The sequence below is a fragment of the Stomoxys calcitrans genome, chromosome 3 (assembly GCF_963082655.1).
Source record: "Stomoxys calcitrans chromosome 3, idStoCalc2.1, whole genome shotgun sequence".
NCBI lineage: Eukaryota > Metazoa > Arthropoda > Insecta > Diptera > Muscidae > Stomoxys > Stomoxys calcitrans.
The window spans coordinates 25,806,089-25,825,427 of NC_081554.1; the positions used below are offsets into that span (position 1 = coordinate 25,806,089).

General features: G+C 37.9%; 1 protein-coding gene across 2 annotated transcripts in view; it reads left to right on the top strand.

Annotated features, from left to right (window-relative positions):
- Positions 1-19,339, top strand: part of LOC106090531 (vesicular glutamate transporter 1) — a 70,450-nt gene that overhangs the window by 37,393 nt on the left and 13,718 nt on the right. For both annotated transcript variants that reach the window (XM_013256758.2, XM_059364811.1), the window contains exons 4-5: positions 3,303-3,627; positions 12,207-12,443. In XM_013256758.2, the coding sequence (XP_013112212.1) occupies positions 3,303-3,627; positions 12,207-12,443 (562 nt within the window). The remainder of the gene's footprint in view (positions 1-3,302; positions 3,628-12,206; positions 12,444-19,339) is intronic.

Below are 19,339 nucleotides of genomic sequence, written 5' to 3' on the forward strand. Positions count from 1 at the left end.
ATTTGGACGGTGCATACAATTTAAAATTTTCAAAGTGAAATTTAGATTTTGGGTGAATTTTTATACTGAAATTTTGATTTTTAATTGATTTTCGGAGGGGGGCGGACCCTCACCTTTACCCACAAAGTACTACCCGGTACTGGATTGACCGGGACAATATGGAATTCAAATGAAAGGTATTCAGGAGTAGAGTACGAATTTCATAATAAAAGTTGGGTCCAAGTACCTAGGGGGCCGCCCCAGACCCAAAACCCCTTAAAATAGGTTTATTTGACGATCATGACAATATGGGACTAAAATGAAAGGTATTCGAAAGTAGATTACGACTATGGTTAGGAAGTAGGAATAGGCATTATAATTTATTGATAACGGAAGGGGCGGACCCTTCACCGTTACCCCAAAAACATCTCCCAAAATCAAAACTGGACAGATAAGGACAATATGGGTATCAAATGAAAAGTATGAGGTAGTAGAATCTTTATGCCAGTAGAATCTGGCATAAAAATTCATGTCGAAGTATAGGGGGACACCCCACACCCACAAAAACGCCCAAAATGGGCACATTAGCCAATCAAGGAAATATGGGGCTCGATTTGTTTGTTCCGTATAGACTGAAAAACGGCAGAACCGATTTTCTCGAAATGTTCGCATATTGTGTAGGTTGATCTGGAAGGAAACATAGGCTATATAATTTTTCGATATTGGAATGGGGACGGACGCTCCCCCTTATGCCAAAAACACAACCCAAAATCAAAAGTGGACCGAGCGGGACTATATAGGTATCAAATGAAAGGTATTGGAGAGTAGAACAAGAATATGGCATTAAAATTTGAGTCTAAGTACCCATCGGGTCTCCCCAACCCCAAAACTCCCCCAAACAGGCATATTGAAAGTTCATTTCAATATGGGGCTCAAATGAAAGGAATTCGGAAGTAGATTTCGAATCTCGCATACAAAATCAGATCAAAGTGAAGGAGGTCGAAAATGCCATTAGAACCATTATGACTATATGATACATAGCTGAACCGATTTTCTTAAAATTTTCATAAATTGTGTACGTTTGTCTGGAAGGAAACATGGGCTTTATAATGTTTAGATATCGAGTAGAAGCGGACCCTCCCCCTTACCCCATAAATTCCAACCATATCCGAAAGTGGTCCGATGTGCACAATAAGGGTATCAAATGAAAGGTATTAGAGACCAAAAACGAATATGGTATTAAAATTTGGGTCCAAGTACCCTGCGGACCTCCCCCCCCCCCCAACCAGAAAACTCCTCTAAACAGATATATTCGAATATACGTGTCAATATGGGACTCAAATGAAAAGTATTAGAGAGTAGATTAAAAATATGGCATAAAACATTAGATTCAAGTAGTGAGAGGTGGCCCATCCTCAAATACCCCCAAATGGGCCTATTCGCCGACCATGGCTATATGGGACTCAAATTAAAGGTATTTGGGAGTAGATTATAGAATATGACATTCAAATTTACGTTCAAGTCATGGTGGCGCTTTTGCTCCTCAAGATACGTCAAATGGCTTATTTGACCCATTATGACAATTTGGGACTCAAATGAATGGTAATTTAGAGTAGAAAACGAATTTGATATCCAATTTTGGAGCCAAGTGTTTTGGGGTATGCCCTAAAGCACCCATTAAACTGAACTTCATTTCCGTTGGGAGAAAAGAACGAATTTGCCCCAAACAACACCCTCCAAATCGTTCATGTTTACCGGCCATGGCAATATGGGGCTCAAATTAAAGGGATTTGGAAGTGCATCACGAATTTGATATCCATATTTGAGTAGAAATATCTGAGGTGTCATCCCTCCCCTAAAAAAGCAATTCTCATTACTCTAATTATTAAAAACACCAGGAACCCAGCAGGGCCATCTTCTCACACATCAATGAGTGCTTTCCGATTCAAGTTTAAACTCAATGATAGGGGTCCTTTTTTTATAGCTGAGTCCGAACGGCGTCGCGACACCTCTTTGGGGAAAATTTTTTATTGGCCATGCATGGCATTTTATCTCGTAAATGTTGCCAACATTAAGAGGGGATAACCACAGCCAGTATTCGAACGCGTTCACCGTCATAGGCTACAATGGCACGAATTCGCCCTGAATGCGGATTCAGGGCGAAATGTCCCCACCCTAAAAAGATATTAGAGAGTTAAAGAAGGCGCAGCAGAGCAGGCCCGGTTCGGCTAGTCTCTTTATAAAACTCCCACCTAAACTTTTTGTCACCTCCCCCATCAATTGTCATCAATGATTTTATTTAACCTTTGGCGATATTGAGATACCGGTGAAAAATGTTATCCCTCCCCAACCCCTTCAAAAGAAAAAAGGAAACAACAAAAAACCAACTCAATTTAATGTCATTAACCTTAATGCACAAAAAAAAAAAAACAGAAAAGGAATCACAGCAATCATGACATACAAGAGAAATGATTCTATCGACAACTATCAATAAAAATTGATTCAACCCTCATCCTGTTAAGGTTTCCATAAAGAAAGAAAAAAAAAATCGCCTAACTATATGGACTTCCTTCTTTTATTTTTTTTCGAGATAGCAAGAGAATTTATGTCGAGGGCTGGAGAGCAAGGGTGTTATTTTGGGCTTCCGTATCCTTAGCAGCTACAACATCAGCACTTAATAAAATTGAATTTTATTTCAATTGAACACGTCTGCTTTCCCAATTGGATGCTGTTTTACCTTTGAAAGAATGCACAAATGTAAGGCTTTAGCTCAATTCATTTGGATTGGAATATGGTTTCACTGAATTGATTGTTCACCAGGGATGATAACAGGGGGTGGTGTGGTAGTTGTTATTTATTTGGTATTTTATTTTGAAAAGAAGCCCTTAATTCCAGGTACAACCGATAGTAATGATTACGGTCTAACAGTGTGAAAATATTTGTCAGCTCCCAGGGGAATTTCCTATGGCTTAATTTGTGTTGTGCAACTCATAGGGATAGGAAAGTCCTCAATAGTGAGTATGGATCAAAGTGTGATTTGAAGAGAAGCAACAGGTTAAGCATTACAGGAGGTGAGGTAGACCAGAGCAGTTCTCATACAAATTGATTGAAATCTTGCACATGATGTTCTATCCAGACTGCAAAAATCCATATCTTATCTGGTTTAAATGAGTTCAAGTCCTTGGTAGAGGTTATATAAGATTCTAACGAAATTTAAGGTATTTTAATTTTTTCTTCAAATTTCATTTTTAAACATTTTGTTTATATTCTACTCACATATTATTAATAATTTTCATATTTTAACTCTTTTTTTTCCATTTCAGCATCAAACCCACTTTTGAAAATTTCGAAGTCTCCAAAGGCTACCATGGCGGTCTGGGTGGCTACGAGGAAATGGCTGGTGGTGAAAGAGAAGGCGAAGGACCCGGCGGCGGTGTGGCATATGATGATGATCGACCCGATTCACCAGCATCGTTTGAAGAAATTGAAAGACCACCTCTGAGGAAAATCGACAAATACTGTAAGGCAGAATGTCCCTGTATGTCGGCGCGTTATACCATAGCCACCATGGCATGTATTGGCTTTATGATAGCCTTTGGCATGAGATGCAATATGTCAGCAGCCAAACTCAAAGGAGAGCACAATGGTGTAAGTAGGGGAGGGGAAAACACTTAGAGGAGGACTAGAATGCTTTAAAATAAAATTAAGCTGATTATGATGATACTGAGAATATAAAACACATACATCATTAAATAGATTGATTTCATTGATGGCAGAAACATTATAACTAAAATCATGCATTGTAGACATGTAACTGTCAATTAATTTTTGACAGTACGATAATGTGTAACGTTCGTATGTATATAAATTCATATAAAGTATGTGGGTTTGTATTACCCCCTCTGCGAATAAGTCACGTTTCCGTTGTACATTAAGACAATAATCGATGTATGCATCAAAACATATATGAGCCAATCCATCGAAAAGACGCAACATTCAAAATAAAGGATACCACGGAACCATTAACTTTTTATACCCTCCACCATAGGATGGGGACATACTAATTTCGTCACCTCGAAATATGCGTCTAAGACCCCATAAAGTATATATATTCTTGATCGTCATGACATTTTAAGTCGATCTAGCCATGTCCGTCCGTCTGTCTGTCCAAAGCACGCAAACTTTCGAACAAGTATAGTTAGGGGCTTGAAATTTTGCACAAATACTTTGTACTTGTGTAGGTCGGTTTAGATTGCAAATGGGGGTAAATCGGTCCATGTTTTGATATAGCTGCCATATAAACCGATCTTGGGTCTTAATTTATTGAGCCTCTAGGTGGCGCAATTATCCTCTGATTTGACGAGGAAAATTTTGGACGAGGTGTTTTGTTAGGACTTTCAACAATTGTGCTAAGTATGGTTCAAATCGGTTCAAAACCTGATATAGCTGCCATATAAACCGATCAGGGATTTTGACTCTTTTAGCCACTAGAGGACGCAGTTCTTATCCTATTTGGTTGGAATTTTGGACGTAGTGTTTTGGTATCACTTTCAACAACTGTGCTAGGTATGGTTTAAATTAGTTCATAACCTGGTATAGCTGCCATATAAAGCAATCTTGAATTTGACTTCTTGAGCCGATAGAGGGCGTAATTATCACCCGATTTGGATGAAATTTTGCATTAGGTGTTTTTTTATGACTTTCAACAACTGTGCTTTGTATAGTTTGCTTTATACAGTTTTTATTCATTATTCTTTGTTGGCCAAAAAACAGATACCACGCAAAGAACTCGGCAAATGATATCAATGGTGGAGGGTATATAAGATTCGGCCCGGTCGAACTAAGCACTTGTTTATATTCATACTTAGTAATGGTATTGCTTCCTGTAAGTGCACAACAAGTAAACCCTGAAAACAGGTGTATACAGGAACAAAATCATGTATAAACACTGGTAACAGAAGCCGCTATATGAAAATTCAACCTAGTTCTGAGTTCTAGAAACTTGATCCAAAATTGGACATGCCATTCGGATCGGCATACATGTCCTCTCCAGATACTTAGTTCCCAATATCAATATTAGATTTGGGATCTGATATTAGGGTAAGGGGAAGGGTCAACCCCCCTTCAGATATCAAACTTAATATTCTGTGAAAATTTCAGAAAAACCGATTCTGCCGTTTATTAATCCATACGGAAAAGACAACAAAACAACTAAAAAGGCATTACCTTCGGCTGGGCCTAACTTTGCATACCCATCACCTTGGATATATATGTAAACCAACTTTTGACAAAATCCGACGAAAAATGCATAATTTATGTACCCATATCATTTATATCGAAATATGGTCCGATCAGAGCCAAATTTGGCACGGACTTTTTGGCAGCTATATCCAAATATAGACCGCTCTGAACCATATACAATAATTGGGACACTGATGTCGAAAAGCCTAATATAAGCCGTCTTTATGGCAGCTATATCGAAATCTGGACCGATCTGGGCCAAATTCAACAAGAATGTCGGAGGGCCTAACACAACTCACTGTCCCAAATTTCGGCAAAATTGGTCAATAAATGAGCCTTATATTGGGCCAAGTCCCTAAATCGAGAGATCGGTCTATATGGCAGCTATATTCAAATCTGAACCAATCAGGGCCGAATTGAAAAAAGGTGTAGAAGGGCCAAACACAACTCACTGTCCCAAAGTTCAGCGAAATCAGGCAACAAATGCGCCTTTTATGGGCCGAAAACCTTCTATCGGGAGATCGGACCGATCTGGGCCAAATTGATGACACAACTCACTGTCTCATATTTCAGCAAAATCGGATAATAAATATGACTTTTATGGCCTATGACCTAAAATTGGCAAATCGGTCTATATGAAAATATAGTCCGATATAGCCGTCTTCAAACTTAACTTGCTTATAGACGAAAAGAGAATCTGTGCAAAGTTCCAACTCAATATCTTTATTTTTATACCCACCACCACACGAAAGGGGTTATATTTATTTAGTCATTCCGTTTGCAACACATCGTAATATCAATTGACGATCCTACAAAGTATATATATATATATATATATATATATATATATATATATATATATATATATATATATATATATATATCAGATCGTCGTAAAATTCTAAAACGATTTAGCGATGTCCGTGTGTCTCTCCGTCTGTCCGTCCGTCTGTTTTAATCACTCTACAGCCTTCAAAAATTGAGATATTGAGCTGAAATTTGGCACAGATACGTCTTTGATGATGCACGCTGGTTGAGTTCTTGAATGGGCCAAATCGGACCATATTTGGGTATAGCTGCCGTATAGACCGATCTGCCGATAAAGGGTCTAATGCCCATAAATGCTTTATTCTTTATCCGATTTCGCTGAAATTTGAAACAGTGAGTAGTTTTAGGCGTCCCAATATCCAACCTATATATGGTTCAGACCGGACTATATTTAGATATAGCTGCCATATAGACCGATCTGGCGATAAGGGGTCTAATGCCCGTGAAAGCTTTATTTATAAACCGATTTCGCTGAAATTTGAAACAGTGATTTGTTTTAAGCCTTCCGACATCTGACCTTAATATGGTTCAGATCGGATTATATTTAAATATAGCTGTCAGATAGACCGATCTCCCGATAAAGGGTTTGAAGACCATAAAAGCTTTATTTACTATCCGATTTCGCTGAAATTTGAAACATTGAGTTATTATAAGCCTTCCGACATCTGACCTCAATATGGTTCAGATCGGACTATATTTAGATATAGCTGTCACATAGACCTATCTGCCGATAAAGGGTCTGAAGTCCATAAAAGCTTTATTTATTGCCCGATTTCGATGAAATTTTAAATGACGAATTTTGTAAGCCTTCCAACATCCGACGTAAATATGGTTCAGATCGGACTATATTTGGATATAGCTGCCATATAGACCGATCTGCCGATAAGAGGTCTGATGCACATAAAAACTTTATCCAGAGCATCCCCTATTTAAATGTAACTGTGGATATGGTAGTGGAGTTAAAATAAAATACGAAGATTAATATAGCCATGGTAGTGGGTATCCAAAGTTCGGCAAGGCAGAACTTAACGCATTTTTACTTTTTTTTTTTTTGCTCTCTTGACTTGACTGTCAGCGGTAATTTCTCCCTGTATCCTGAGTTTTATTCTCTTGATTTTCCATCTGCTCGACGTTGTACTGAATATCCCCCTGGAACTAGTCTTTGCTGAAATGTAGCAGCCCATTTAGCTGCCCCACTAAGCGGAGATTGGAAACTCTGGCACGAAAATAGCTAAATAGCTTATATGTATGTGCCCTTAAGGGTCTTGAGTCAATATAACAAGGTTTGACGCATGAAATATTTTTGAACCCTCATGGTGGTGGGTATAAAAATATTTCCTGTAGTCCACAAATTATACGCCATCTCTTCTGTATTGTCTCATATTGAGAATTCTCCAACAATTTGTAGCGATTTTAAAAGTACACCCCCAACATAAGCTTAAGTATGGGTGGCATTTGAATTCATTACAACTTTTACTATGTGCATAATTCCATCACGCTCATTAATAATGGCTTTGGGGTATTTTTTGTCAACGGCAACACAAACGCACGTCAATGGTTCGTGCAGCCAACAATTTGCCTACGTTTTTATGCCAATGGCAAGTGTTTGATAAGGGAAGTGTGTGTGTGTGTGTGAGACAGAGAGGGAGGGAGAAGGACGATTTTTGGTGTTTTGGTAACAGGATGTTTTTTGACTCCTTTCCGGCTTTTGTTCCACCCAGACGCCTTTTGTATTGATTGTTCATGTACTACTTTGCTTTCTATGAAAATTCATATTTCACTTTGTTGTGAGTTTGGGATTGGATGTTTCCAACTTCTTTTTGGGTAGCTTTAGAGTTTATTTTTGTTATTGCTATTGTTCCATTGAAAAAGCATTTTCCTGTGATACCCTTCATGTAGCGACTAATGGTTCGTTTTATTGTCATAATTGTTGTTGGGTATGTTGCTAATGGATGCATTATGTTTCAAATTTGTGTGATTATAACAAATATGTGTAAGGAAATGGAAAATCTTTTTGAAATGAAGCTCAAAAATGGAAATGTTTTTACTTTGAAGAAGTCTTATGAAATGAAAGATAAAAATTTAGGGTTTATTCACCTGCTACATGGAGTATGCGAGTCATTAATTTAAATTGTTTTTTTATACCCTTCACCAAAGGATGGGGGTATACTAATTTCGTCATTCCGTTTGAAACACATTGAAATATTGATCCGAGACCAAACAAGGTGAATACATTCTTGATCGTCTTCACATTCTAAATCGAATTAGCCATTTCCGTCCGTCTGTCTAAAGAACGCTATCCAGTGGGAAAACTAGTAAGGCCTGCTCAAATTAGTTCTGATTGCAGCGCTTTAAAGCCGTCTAAAAGCACGACCGTATGCCTTCTAAAATGAAGAGGACTATCTTGCAGCTTGCAAAAGTTTGACAAAGGATGTCTCTACCGTCTTTATGTATTCCATGTGAAGTTCCCCTTAAAATATATGAAATACATGTAAGTGCCTTTTGGACTTCTGATGTTTTTAAGCAATAATTCTGTCTTCTTTAAGGACATCTATTGACAGTGAAAGGCAAGTTCTAACCTGGCAATGTCACTCAATATTAAAAAAAATATATAAACATGAAATTCGGAGACCAGGACTCGAAATGATATCAGGCCTCCAAGTTGCCGCCTATTCCCGCTGGGAAAGCTAGACGCTTGAAATTTTGCACAAATACTTAGTATTTGTGTACGTGGTGTTCCGCTATCACTTCCGACAACTGTACCAAGTTTGGTCTAAATCGGTTGATAACCTGATATAGCTGCCGTAGAAACCGACATTGGGTCTTGACTATTAGAGGGCGCAATTCTTATCCAATTTGCCTCAAATTTTGCACGAAGAGTTCTGGTATGACTTCCAACAAGTGCCAAGTATAGTCCGTAACCTGATATACCATATAAACCGATCTTGGGTCTTGACTTCTTATCTTCTTGACTTCTAGAGTGCGCAATTCTCATCTGATTTTTTGCATGAAGTGTTTTATTATGACTTCCAACAACTGTGTCAACTATGGTCTATATCAGTCCATATCCTGATATAGCCGCCATATAAACCGATCTCGAGATTAGACTTCTAGGGCTTCTAGAGCGCGCAATTATTATCCAATATGGTTGAAATTTTGCATATGCCGTTTTGGTATGACATCCAACAACTTTTCCAAGTATTGTCTAAATCGGAATATAACCTGATATAGCTGCCATATCAACCGATCTCCCAGTTTGACTTTTTGAAGCTCTGGAGGGCGCAATTATTACTCGATGTGTATGTAATTTTGGAGGTGGTGTTTTTCTATGACAGGTGGTTTTCTATTTGAAAATTTTATTCAACGAACTTGACAACTGCGATCCATGGTGGAGGGTATTTAAGATTCGGCCCGGCCGAACTTAGCACGCTTTTACTTCAACCACCATAATTCAACCGCCTTCCATAGTTACCTCTAAATAGGGGCTGATCTGGATCATATTTGATTCAGGTGGCGAGAACTCTTATAAGTTTCACAAGTTTCAGCGAAATCAGGCAATAAATCCGCTTTGTATTGGATTAAGACCCTAAGTTAGAGATCGGTCTATATGGCAGCTATATCTAAATATAGTCTGATCTGAACCATATTCTGGTCGGATGACGGGAGGATACATCCAAATATGGTCCGATTTGATCCAATCAAGAACTTAACCTGCGTGCAGCAGGAAGATGAATATGTGCAAAATTTCAGCTCAATATCGCAATTTTTGAAGGCTGTGGCGTGATTACAACAGATGGACATCGATAAATAGCCTTAGAATTTTACGACGATCCGAAATATATATTCCTTGTAGGGCCGGAAATGGATGTTTCGATGTGTTGCAAACCGAATGACTAAATGAATATACGCCCTAACTTATGATGGTGGGTGTAAAAAAGTCGATAACATTTTTTTAGACAAAATTCGGATAACAATATTTTCCAAGAGCAAATCCTTTCTTTTGACCTTTTTATACCCACCACCGAAGGATAGGGGTATATTCATTTTGTCATTCCGTTTGCAATACATCGAAATATCCATTTCCGACCCTATAAAGTATATCTACTCTTGATCAGCGTAAAAATCTAAGACGATCTAGACATGTCCGTCTGTCTGTTGAAATCACGCTACAGTCTTTAAGAATAGAGATATTGAGCTGAAATTTGGCACAGATTCTTTTTTTGTCCATAAGCAGGTTAAGTTCGAAGATGGGCTATATCGGACTATATCTTGATATAGCCCCCATATAGACCGATCCGCCGATTTAGGGTCTTAGGTCCCTAAAAGCCTCATTTATCATCCGATTTTCCTGAAATTTGGGACAGTGAGTTGTGTTAGGCCCTTCGACATCCTTCGTCAATTTGGCTCAGATCGGTCCAGATTTGGATATAGCTGCCGTATAGACCGATCCTCTGATTTAGGGTCTTAGGCCCATAAAAGCCACATTTATTATCCGATTTTGCTGAAATTTGGGACAGGGAGTTGTGTTAGGTCCTTCGACATCCTTCGTCAATTTAGCTCAGATCGGTCCAGATTTGGATATAGCTGCCATATAGACCGATCCTCTGATTTAGGGTCTTAGGCCCACAAAAGCCATATTTATTATCCGATTTTGATGATATTCGGGACAGTGAATTGTGTAAGGTCCATCGACATCCTTCGTCAATTCGGACCAGATCGGTTCAGATTGGGATATAGCTGCCATATAGACCGATTTCTTGATTTAAGGTTTTTGGCCCATAAAATGCTTATTAATTGTCCGATGTCGCCGAAATTCGGGACAATGAGTTAAGTTAAGCCCCTAGACATACTTCTGCAATATCACACAAATCGGTCCAGATTTGGATATAGCTGTCATATAGACCGATTTCTCGATTTAAAGTCTTGGGCCCATAAAAAGGGCAATTATTGTCCGATGTCGCCAAAATTTGGGGCAGTGAGTTATGTTAGGCCCTTTGACATCCTTCTTCAATTTGGCCCAGATCGGGCCAGATTTGAATATAGCTGCCATATGGACCGATCTCTCGTTTTAAAGTTTTGGGGCCATAAAAGACGCATTTATTGTCTGATTTAGCAGAAATTTGGGACAGTGAGTTGTGTTAGACTCTTCGACATTTTTCTGCAACTTGGAATAAATCGGTCCAGATATGGATATAGCTGTCATATAGACCGATATCTCGATTTAAAGTCTTGGCCCCATAAAAGGCGCATTTATAATCCGATTTCACTGAAATTTGACATAGTGACTTATGTAAGGCTTTTCGACATCCGTGTCGTATATGGTTCAGATCGGTTTATTTTTAGATATAGCTACTAAAAATTCCAATATTTTGTTATACACAATTGAACAATGACTTGTACTTATTGGTGTTTGGTCCAAATCGGAACATATTTGCTCTGGGGCATAAGGTATGCATTTTGCACCGGATTTTGACGAAAGGTGGTTTACATATATACCTGAGGTGGTGGGTATCCAAAGTTCGGCCCGTCTGAACTTAACGCCTTTTTACATTTTTCATTACATTTTTGTGTAATGTTTTCTTTTTTTTCGTTTATCTCAAGTTTTTGTACAGTTCCTTTTAAAGGATATGAATGAATAAAGAAAAATAACTGTAGGAATAATACATGTTTCTTTTGCAAAATTTCATCATATTGGCAACTATTTCATTCGTTGGATTCTATTCCTCCTAATGCAAACATAATATATTCCCCGGAAATGCCTTCCAGTTTCCGTTTTTAACATAACAAAACACCAAAAACACACATAAGCTTAACAATATTTTTCCTCCCTCCTTCCCCCTATAGAGGGCTAAACAAAAAAAAATGCTCATTTCAGGTTTTTGTTATGGCATAAAATCAACACTATTCATAAGCATAAATCTTAAGAGAAAACTGTGCGGATGAATGACAGAAAATAAATAAAAAATAATTGAATTCGAAGATTTATTTTCATACAGACAAAGTCACTTCCTTTGCCATGCTCATCCTTATCATCATCCTCATCATCATTATTATTTCCATTTTATTCCATCGAAACATGAGCATTATCATTTTGTTGTAATGTCCTTTTTTGTTTGGTATTATATCTCACTGTGCTATTCTTTCTATAACCATTGCAGACAGCCTTCATGAACTGGACAGTGGCCACGGAGAGTCATGTGGATTCATCATTCTTCTGGGGTTATTTGGTTACTCAGATTCCCGGTGGCTTTGTTGCATCGAAATTTCCCGCAAATAAAGTCTTCGGTCTGTCTATTGCCTGTTCGGCCACATTGCATTTGTTTGTGCCAGTTGCGATGACAATGATGCACGGTCATGTGGTGATATGTGTGCGTATTCTGCAAGGATTATTTGAGGTAAGTAATATGATATGTGTGAAAAAGGCAACTGGGGAAGGGGTGGTATTTCAGCGAGGGGGAGAGATAATTCCTCAAAGAAGTTTGGTTTTGTGGTGTTTTTTTTTTTTTTTTTGTTTGTGAGGGGACATCAAAGCATTTGCTCGTTTGGCCCTTCATCATGATGACATCATGCGTACGAGTATTTTAGTTAGCTTCCTTTTCCACAAGGATTTTGGTTTTATTTTTATCCCATTTTGATTTGATATTCTTAACGAAATCTACTAAATAAGGATTTTATATTTAATCCCAGCTAAACATGTGTTGAAAGGCTTTTGTTAAATGTTTTGTTATGGGACAGCCGTATCAAGGATTAAGGTTTTTTTCTAATACCACATAAGCCTTGGTGGTCCTCTCAATTTAACCGACAAAGTTGTTGTTGAAAACAAATGAAAACTTCTGTAAAATCAGTCTAGCCGAATTGCTATATGCTTTCATCATGAATCACAGTTGGAAAAAGGCAGGAGATATATGCTAAATAGATCATGTACACCCTTAACCATGGAATAGAGGGTCCATCTAGCGATGCCTGTCCGTCCATATAAAGCTGGGCAACTTAAATTAAAGGAGGTCCCTTCTGAACCATTCTTATCAAATATGGTCTACTTTGTTGCATAAACTGATATGCAAATGCTAATTTGCCCATGAACATTCCATTGAGGAACAGGCGCAAACTTCTCACATATCAATGAGCGCTGTCCGATTCAAATTTTTAGCTCAATGATAAGGGGCCTCGTTTTTACGAACAGCGTGCCGCAATGCTAAACCTCTATGGGAAGAAGTTTTTACATGGCATAATACCTCACAAATGTTGCCCGCATTATGAGGGGTTAGCAACCGCTGAAAATTTTTTCTAATGTTTTCGCCAGAATTCGAATCAAGGCGTTCAGCGTCATAGGCGGACATGCTAATTTTTGCACTACGATGACCTCCATAAACTGATATAGCTGATTACCAATATCAACCACTATTGGCCTTTAACCTGACATAGATCCCATAGGTCTTCTAATTTGCCTTCATCGGCCGCAAGATGGCGTATTTCATATCCGATTTTTCTGTAATGTTGCATATTCGCCTGTGTTATCCATATCGATCGGAAAGAATCTTCTACCGGATTCGGCTACTGTACAAGCCGAGTTCCTAATTTGACTCCTTAAGCCGACAGAGGGCGCAATTATAAGCCGATTTCGTGGAAATGTTGCACACAGCGTGTTCTTGTGAGTACCAATATCAATTGTAATTATGTTTCAAATCGTTTTAAGCTCCCATATAATCCAATGCACAATGTTATACAAATCGCGTTATTATTACCTCCAAGGTCCACATCGAGTATGGTCTGTAAAGGTCTGCCATTCTTACCTTACCAAACTTATGGTCTAAATTGATCTTTAACTTTCTATATTTCCCTAATTTAACTTCTAGAGCCGCTAGGGGGTGAATTAGTGTTCGAAATTTAGCACATGGTGCTTTGTTATAATTTCCTAGGTTGTGATGAAACCGGGTATTGGTTTCTAATAGGGGGACTGAATTCAAACCCTGCATTTTAGGAATACAGCTCTGAGGTATTGTTCAGTGGAAATTTATTGGAGAGTACGCTTTAGTGAGAGATAAAGGGAAAGAGAATTTTTTTTTTTTTCCGGTTTTTTGCTTTAACAAGGTGAACAAGCAAAATTTGTGTCTGAGAAATAATACCAAATTTCCCTGAAATCACATTTTTATATCCTAAAAATAACTAAAGAAAGATAAATTATGAACTTGGTTTTATAAAAAACAAAAAGACTTCAAAATTGTTTGTCATAGCTGTGAAAGTTAAAAGGAGATTTCGTTTGCTTAAATAGCAACAAAGAAAAGGAAAACATAATTAAAACTCTGTTCGCAAACAAATGCAATTGTTAATAAAAAAAAAAAAAAAAAAATATTAAAAAATGGAAACGATGAAAATAGAACAACTTATAAATCTAAGCACATTTTTGTTTTACAAATATAATATATGTGCAAATCTTTGTTAATTAAAAATCACAGAACTAAAAATTACCAAACACAAAAAAAGGGGAACATAAAGCAAAAATAGAAAAACATACAAATATAATAAAAGAATTAAAACATAGACCCTAAGTTTGACCTTAAAAACAAAAACAAACCAAAAATTAATAAACAGGCATAGAACACCTCAAAAAAAAAAGAAAAAAAGAAATGAACTAAAAATTCGCAACATAAGACGAAATATAAAGCAAAAAAAAAAAAAAAAAAGTTTACATATAAAGAAGAATCAAAACTCAAGCAAAACGTTTCACCATTGAAACAAGAAAAACAAAAAAAAAAAAAACAAAACAAGTGTAGACGAATGTTGATTATGGATGTGAAGTTCTGACTAAGCCTTCGTCACACGCCTGGAAGTGCCGTTGATGACCAGATGCCTTCCAAATATAAAAAAAACAACAACAAGAAAATACTCAAAATCTCCTTTAAAAATATTTTTTTTTTCTTCAAATATATTTATTATACTAAATGTTCCTTTAATTTTGAACACTTTGTTTTTTTTTTTTGTAACACAATATAAAAAAAAAAAAAACAACACGATAAATATTATTTCTAAAAGAAAAATGTGTTTTATCATTTATTGCATTTTTTTTTATCTAAAATTGTATACCCAAAGATGTAATCCAAGAGAAGTTAAATTAGAATGAGACAAGAATATTGAAGAAAAAGCAAAGTAAACAAAAAAAGAAAAAAAAAAAAAAAAAGAAAAGAGAAGTAACAGTTATTGATAAGTGAGACTTGAATCTAAGATTAAAAGAGAACCAGTTTTTTTTTGTTTCTTTTTATTTAAATTCATTAATGTTTATATCATAGCATAAAGGTAATCGAACTAAGAGAGTAATCATCTATTGAATTGACAAAATTATAGCGCTATAACAGCATAGGTGAGTGATTGTGCTCAGAGAGCAAAGCACTTAGATAATAAGAGAAATTTGTATTTATGTAGTTAAATGAATAATATTATCTAGATCTTTTCCTTTTTTTTTGTATTCTCTTTGAACTTTTTAAAAACGATGTTGTATCTGTATGTACCATATCATTGAATTCTATCTAACATCCAAATAAATTTATAGCATGCGACCAAATTTAATTTTTTATGTTCCTTTTGTTTGAGGGCAACGATATGATCATGTTGAGGTAAATTATCTTCTTATTGTCAAGGGGGGGTGTTGTGGGGACCGAATTGATTGGCTGTGGAGGGTGTAAATAAACCGGACGGACAATGTTATGAACAGGTAAATGGGAAAATGCTTGATAGGGTACTATCTTACAGTAGGGAGCCGAAGATAGTACAAAGGCTGCTTATTTTGGAAATAGCAGAAGGGGAGGGTGGCTCGACTCAAGCGACGGACTGGTTGACTTGACTTAGTTTCGTTATTTTAATGTAAGTATCCGATTTATGTTTTTTTTTTTTATTTCTTGACACGCGAAATTTATGCTTATGACTGAGTGTATTTTATGGTGATGAGAACCCACCCACATCCGACGAGCTACCGCTTTGCCACCGTGTCAACCAAGGCCTTTTGAAATACACAAATTCCATAACAGGAAGTCATAACATATGGCGCCCAACGAAGGATACCTTTTGATTAGTTTTTAGTATGTTTTATGGTTCGTCCTGATAAATTGGATACCTCTGAGGTTCTAGAATTTCATATTGAGTCCAATTTATAACATGACTTGTTAGTGAGGTGTCAACTTGTATGGTCTCGTGCGAGTTTGAACCCCTTATCTGTGTTCATTTTGTGTCACGGAGGCACTTGGTATTGTAAGATCTTTATCAATGAGATTCTGCGATGGGGTTTTTTTTTTTTTATTCGGAGCAGCCTTATGAACTTTTAAAGGGTTTACAAGATGTGTTCAGATCGGGATTCGGAACTGTATGTGTGAGTGTTTTGGGGGGAAATTTATACTTTTATATAAGCCAAACTAAGGTACTCACAACACCGGAAACCTTGACAAGTTATTTTTTTTTTGCAGACATATTTTAGGTTTGTTTATCTATTTTAGATTTGTTTATCTAGACGATTTGGTTAACAAATCATTTTTTTTTTCAGCAATACGTATGATTATTTTTTTTTTTTTTTTTTTTGTTTGTTTAAACGATTTATTTTGAATTTTTTTTTTTTTTGACCATTGGGGACAAGATTTGACGACTCAATAGGTAGAGTTGTATGGATAGACAGGATAAACCCTCTACAAACCCACTGAGTGGAATTGTACCACAGGACAGAAGGGTTACCCGAAGTGTTACTCGTGCATTGGAGGCACAGGTCGTCGGTTCCATATTGAACCAAATTGACACCGGTATTGAAAGACCAATCGACTTTATTCCGACCGACTATTTAAATCGCTGTGCAGATCTAGTTTTTGGAAGGGCCTCCTTGCCAGAAGTCCCCACTGTGAGAATAACGGACGAAGTAACTGTGGGAAGTGTGGATAGTTCAATTAGTTATTCCAGGAAGATAGAGAGGCTGTTTGACATGTCACAGGGCCAGGAGAATGTCAACATGCCACCGCAGGAGCCGCCTGGGGGCGTTTCCAATGGTGACACCTCATCAGGAGGTTTATCTCAATTAATGACGATGATAGGTCAACAGAATCAACTTATTATGACCTGTATGAATGAAATGCGGCAGATGAGAGGGGAGTTGACTTCTCTGTGCACTCGTGTCGCCGAAGTTGAATGCTCTGGTAATGCTATAACATTAAATCCACCGTCTGGTTCAAGTTCAACCCCAGAGGCAGCACCAAGGAGTTTGGGCTCAGGTTGTAATATACAAGGTGACAGGCGACCTAACGGTCTTGAGAATGAACACCACTCGTTGCAACAGGACCCGGAAGGGAACTATCAGCAACGTCGTGATCCGAACAGGAGTGTCGACATTACCTACAGCCCTAGAGAAATTGAAGTGCGCAAACCTATTGATTTGGATAGGTGGCACATAAAGTTCGACGGTTCTGGACGCGATATGACCGTCGAAAGCTTCATATTTCGCATAGAGAGGATGAGAGAGCAACATGGTATTTCATATTCACAGTTATTTAGTGATTTCCAATGTTTGGTATCAGGCAACGCGGCTAAATGGTTTTGGCAAGTCCGTGAGGATAATGCCGATGACGAAAATTTTGGATACTTCGCCCTTAGAAGGGAGCTATTGAGGCAGTTTAGCGCAAATAATTCTGATTATGAGATTATTAAGGAAATAATGGAGCGCAAACAACAGGTCGGAGAAGAATTTGAGGAATTCTATACCGATATTCATAACCTCACGTTTCGTCTGCGAAAGAAAATACCAGAAAAGGAATTAGTCGGTATATTAAGAAGCAATTTGCGTAGTAACTTGGCTAGCTTGACATTCTCTGCCAATATAACTACCATTGCTGAATTGAAGAGCGAGGTGAAACGAGCAGAAAAACTGTTAAAGGAAAGTAGACAGAGGTCCAGAAACATCAGTGAACTGTCGGGATTGACTTCACCTGTAGACAACGGGTTTGTAGAAATAGAGGCAATGTCCATGCCCAATAAGGATAGTAAGCCTTACAAGCCTAATGTATCCATGGCTCTTACATCCAAAACTACTACTCCAGGTATCTCATATAAACCACAGAGTTTGACTTCGATGCCTAGAGGGGACCTTCCGCAGAAATTGAACCACGAGCTTTGTCCCTCACCGTTTCATTTGAATTTGTGTTTCACGTGTGGTATGCCGGGGGATTTCTACCGCAAGAATACCCAGGAGTTTCGGCCAGAGAATGCATGTCGGTCAACTTTTCATGACATGAAGTGCTTCTTGTGTGGCAAGGATAATTCGTTTTGCACATACGCGCCAAAAAATCCACAGGTGGCAGAACTGACCGGGAATTTCTGCCAGACTCAAACTACCCCGGAATCAAATTGTTAAAAAGGGAGGAGTCGGATGATCCTGGGCTCAAAAAGAAACCGAATTCGGCTATAAAATCGTTGCACCAAAGAAAACTGGAGTATGAGAATGCAAGGGCTAGGATTTTTTACGAAGAAATTAGAAAAACCAGTCCTAAATTTAAGAAAATTGAAAAATTGAGAAATAAGTGCAAGATGATAAAAAGAGGCAGACGATTAGCTGTGGAGACTATAGTAACCTTGGATAACGATAACAGATTTTTTGCCAAGACGAAAGTAGGTGGGAAAGAAGTAATGGCGCTTTTGGATTCAGGCGCTGGTGCCTGCTGTGTTGGTAAAAACTCTGAACTTTTTTTACGTGATTTTGAAAAATCTATTGTGAAACTACATAATTTGGACGTTAAGACGGCGAATGGAGGTTCGGCATCGGTTAAGGGCATTATCACCTTGCCGGTTGTGTGGAAAAATACGGAGCGTAATTTGGATTTTCTCATTGTTCCTGATCTCCAGCAGGAGTTTTATTTTGGAGTTGATTTTTGGCGTGCCTTTGGGTTGTCAGTTGTGGGTGAGCCTGGTGTTTTTTTCAACAGTATTGCAGAGGTTGTTGCCGTGGGTGACGACGAATCGGATATTAATCAACACCTTTTGACGGATCTGCAACGGCAGAGAATGAATGAAGTCAAGCAACAGTTTCCTTCATTTGCTGTTCTGGGTTTGGGTCGCACCTCTCTGGAACAGCATGTCATTGAGGTTAACAAAGAGGACGTCCCAATTAAACAGAGGCATTACCCGGTGTCTCCGGCGATTCAGGAGCTCTTGTTTGCGGAACTTGATCGCATGCTTAAGCTGGGGGTTATAGAACCCAGCAACAGTAGCTGGAGCTCTCCCGTTACGCTTGTCAGAAAAGAGACCAAGAACCGTTTATGTCTGGATG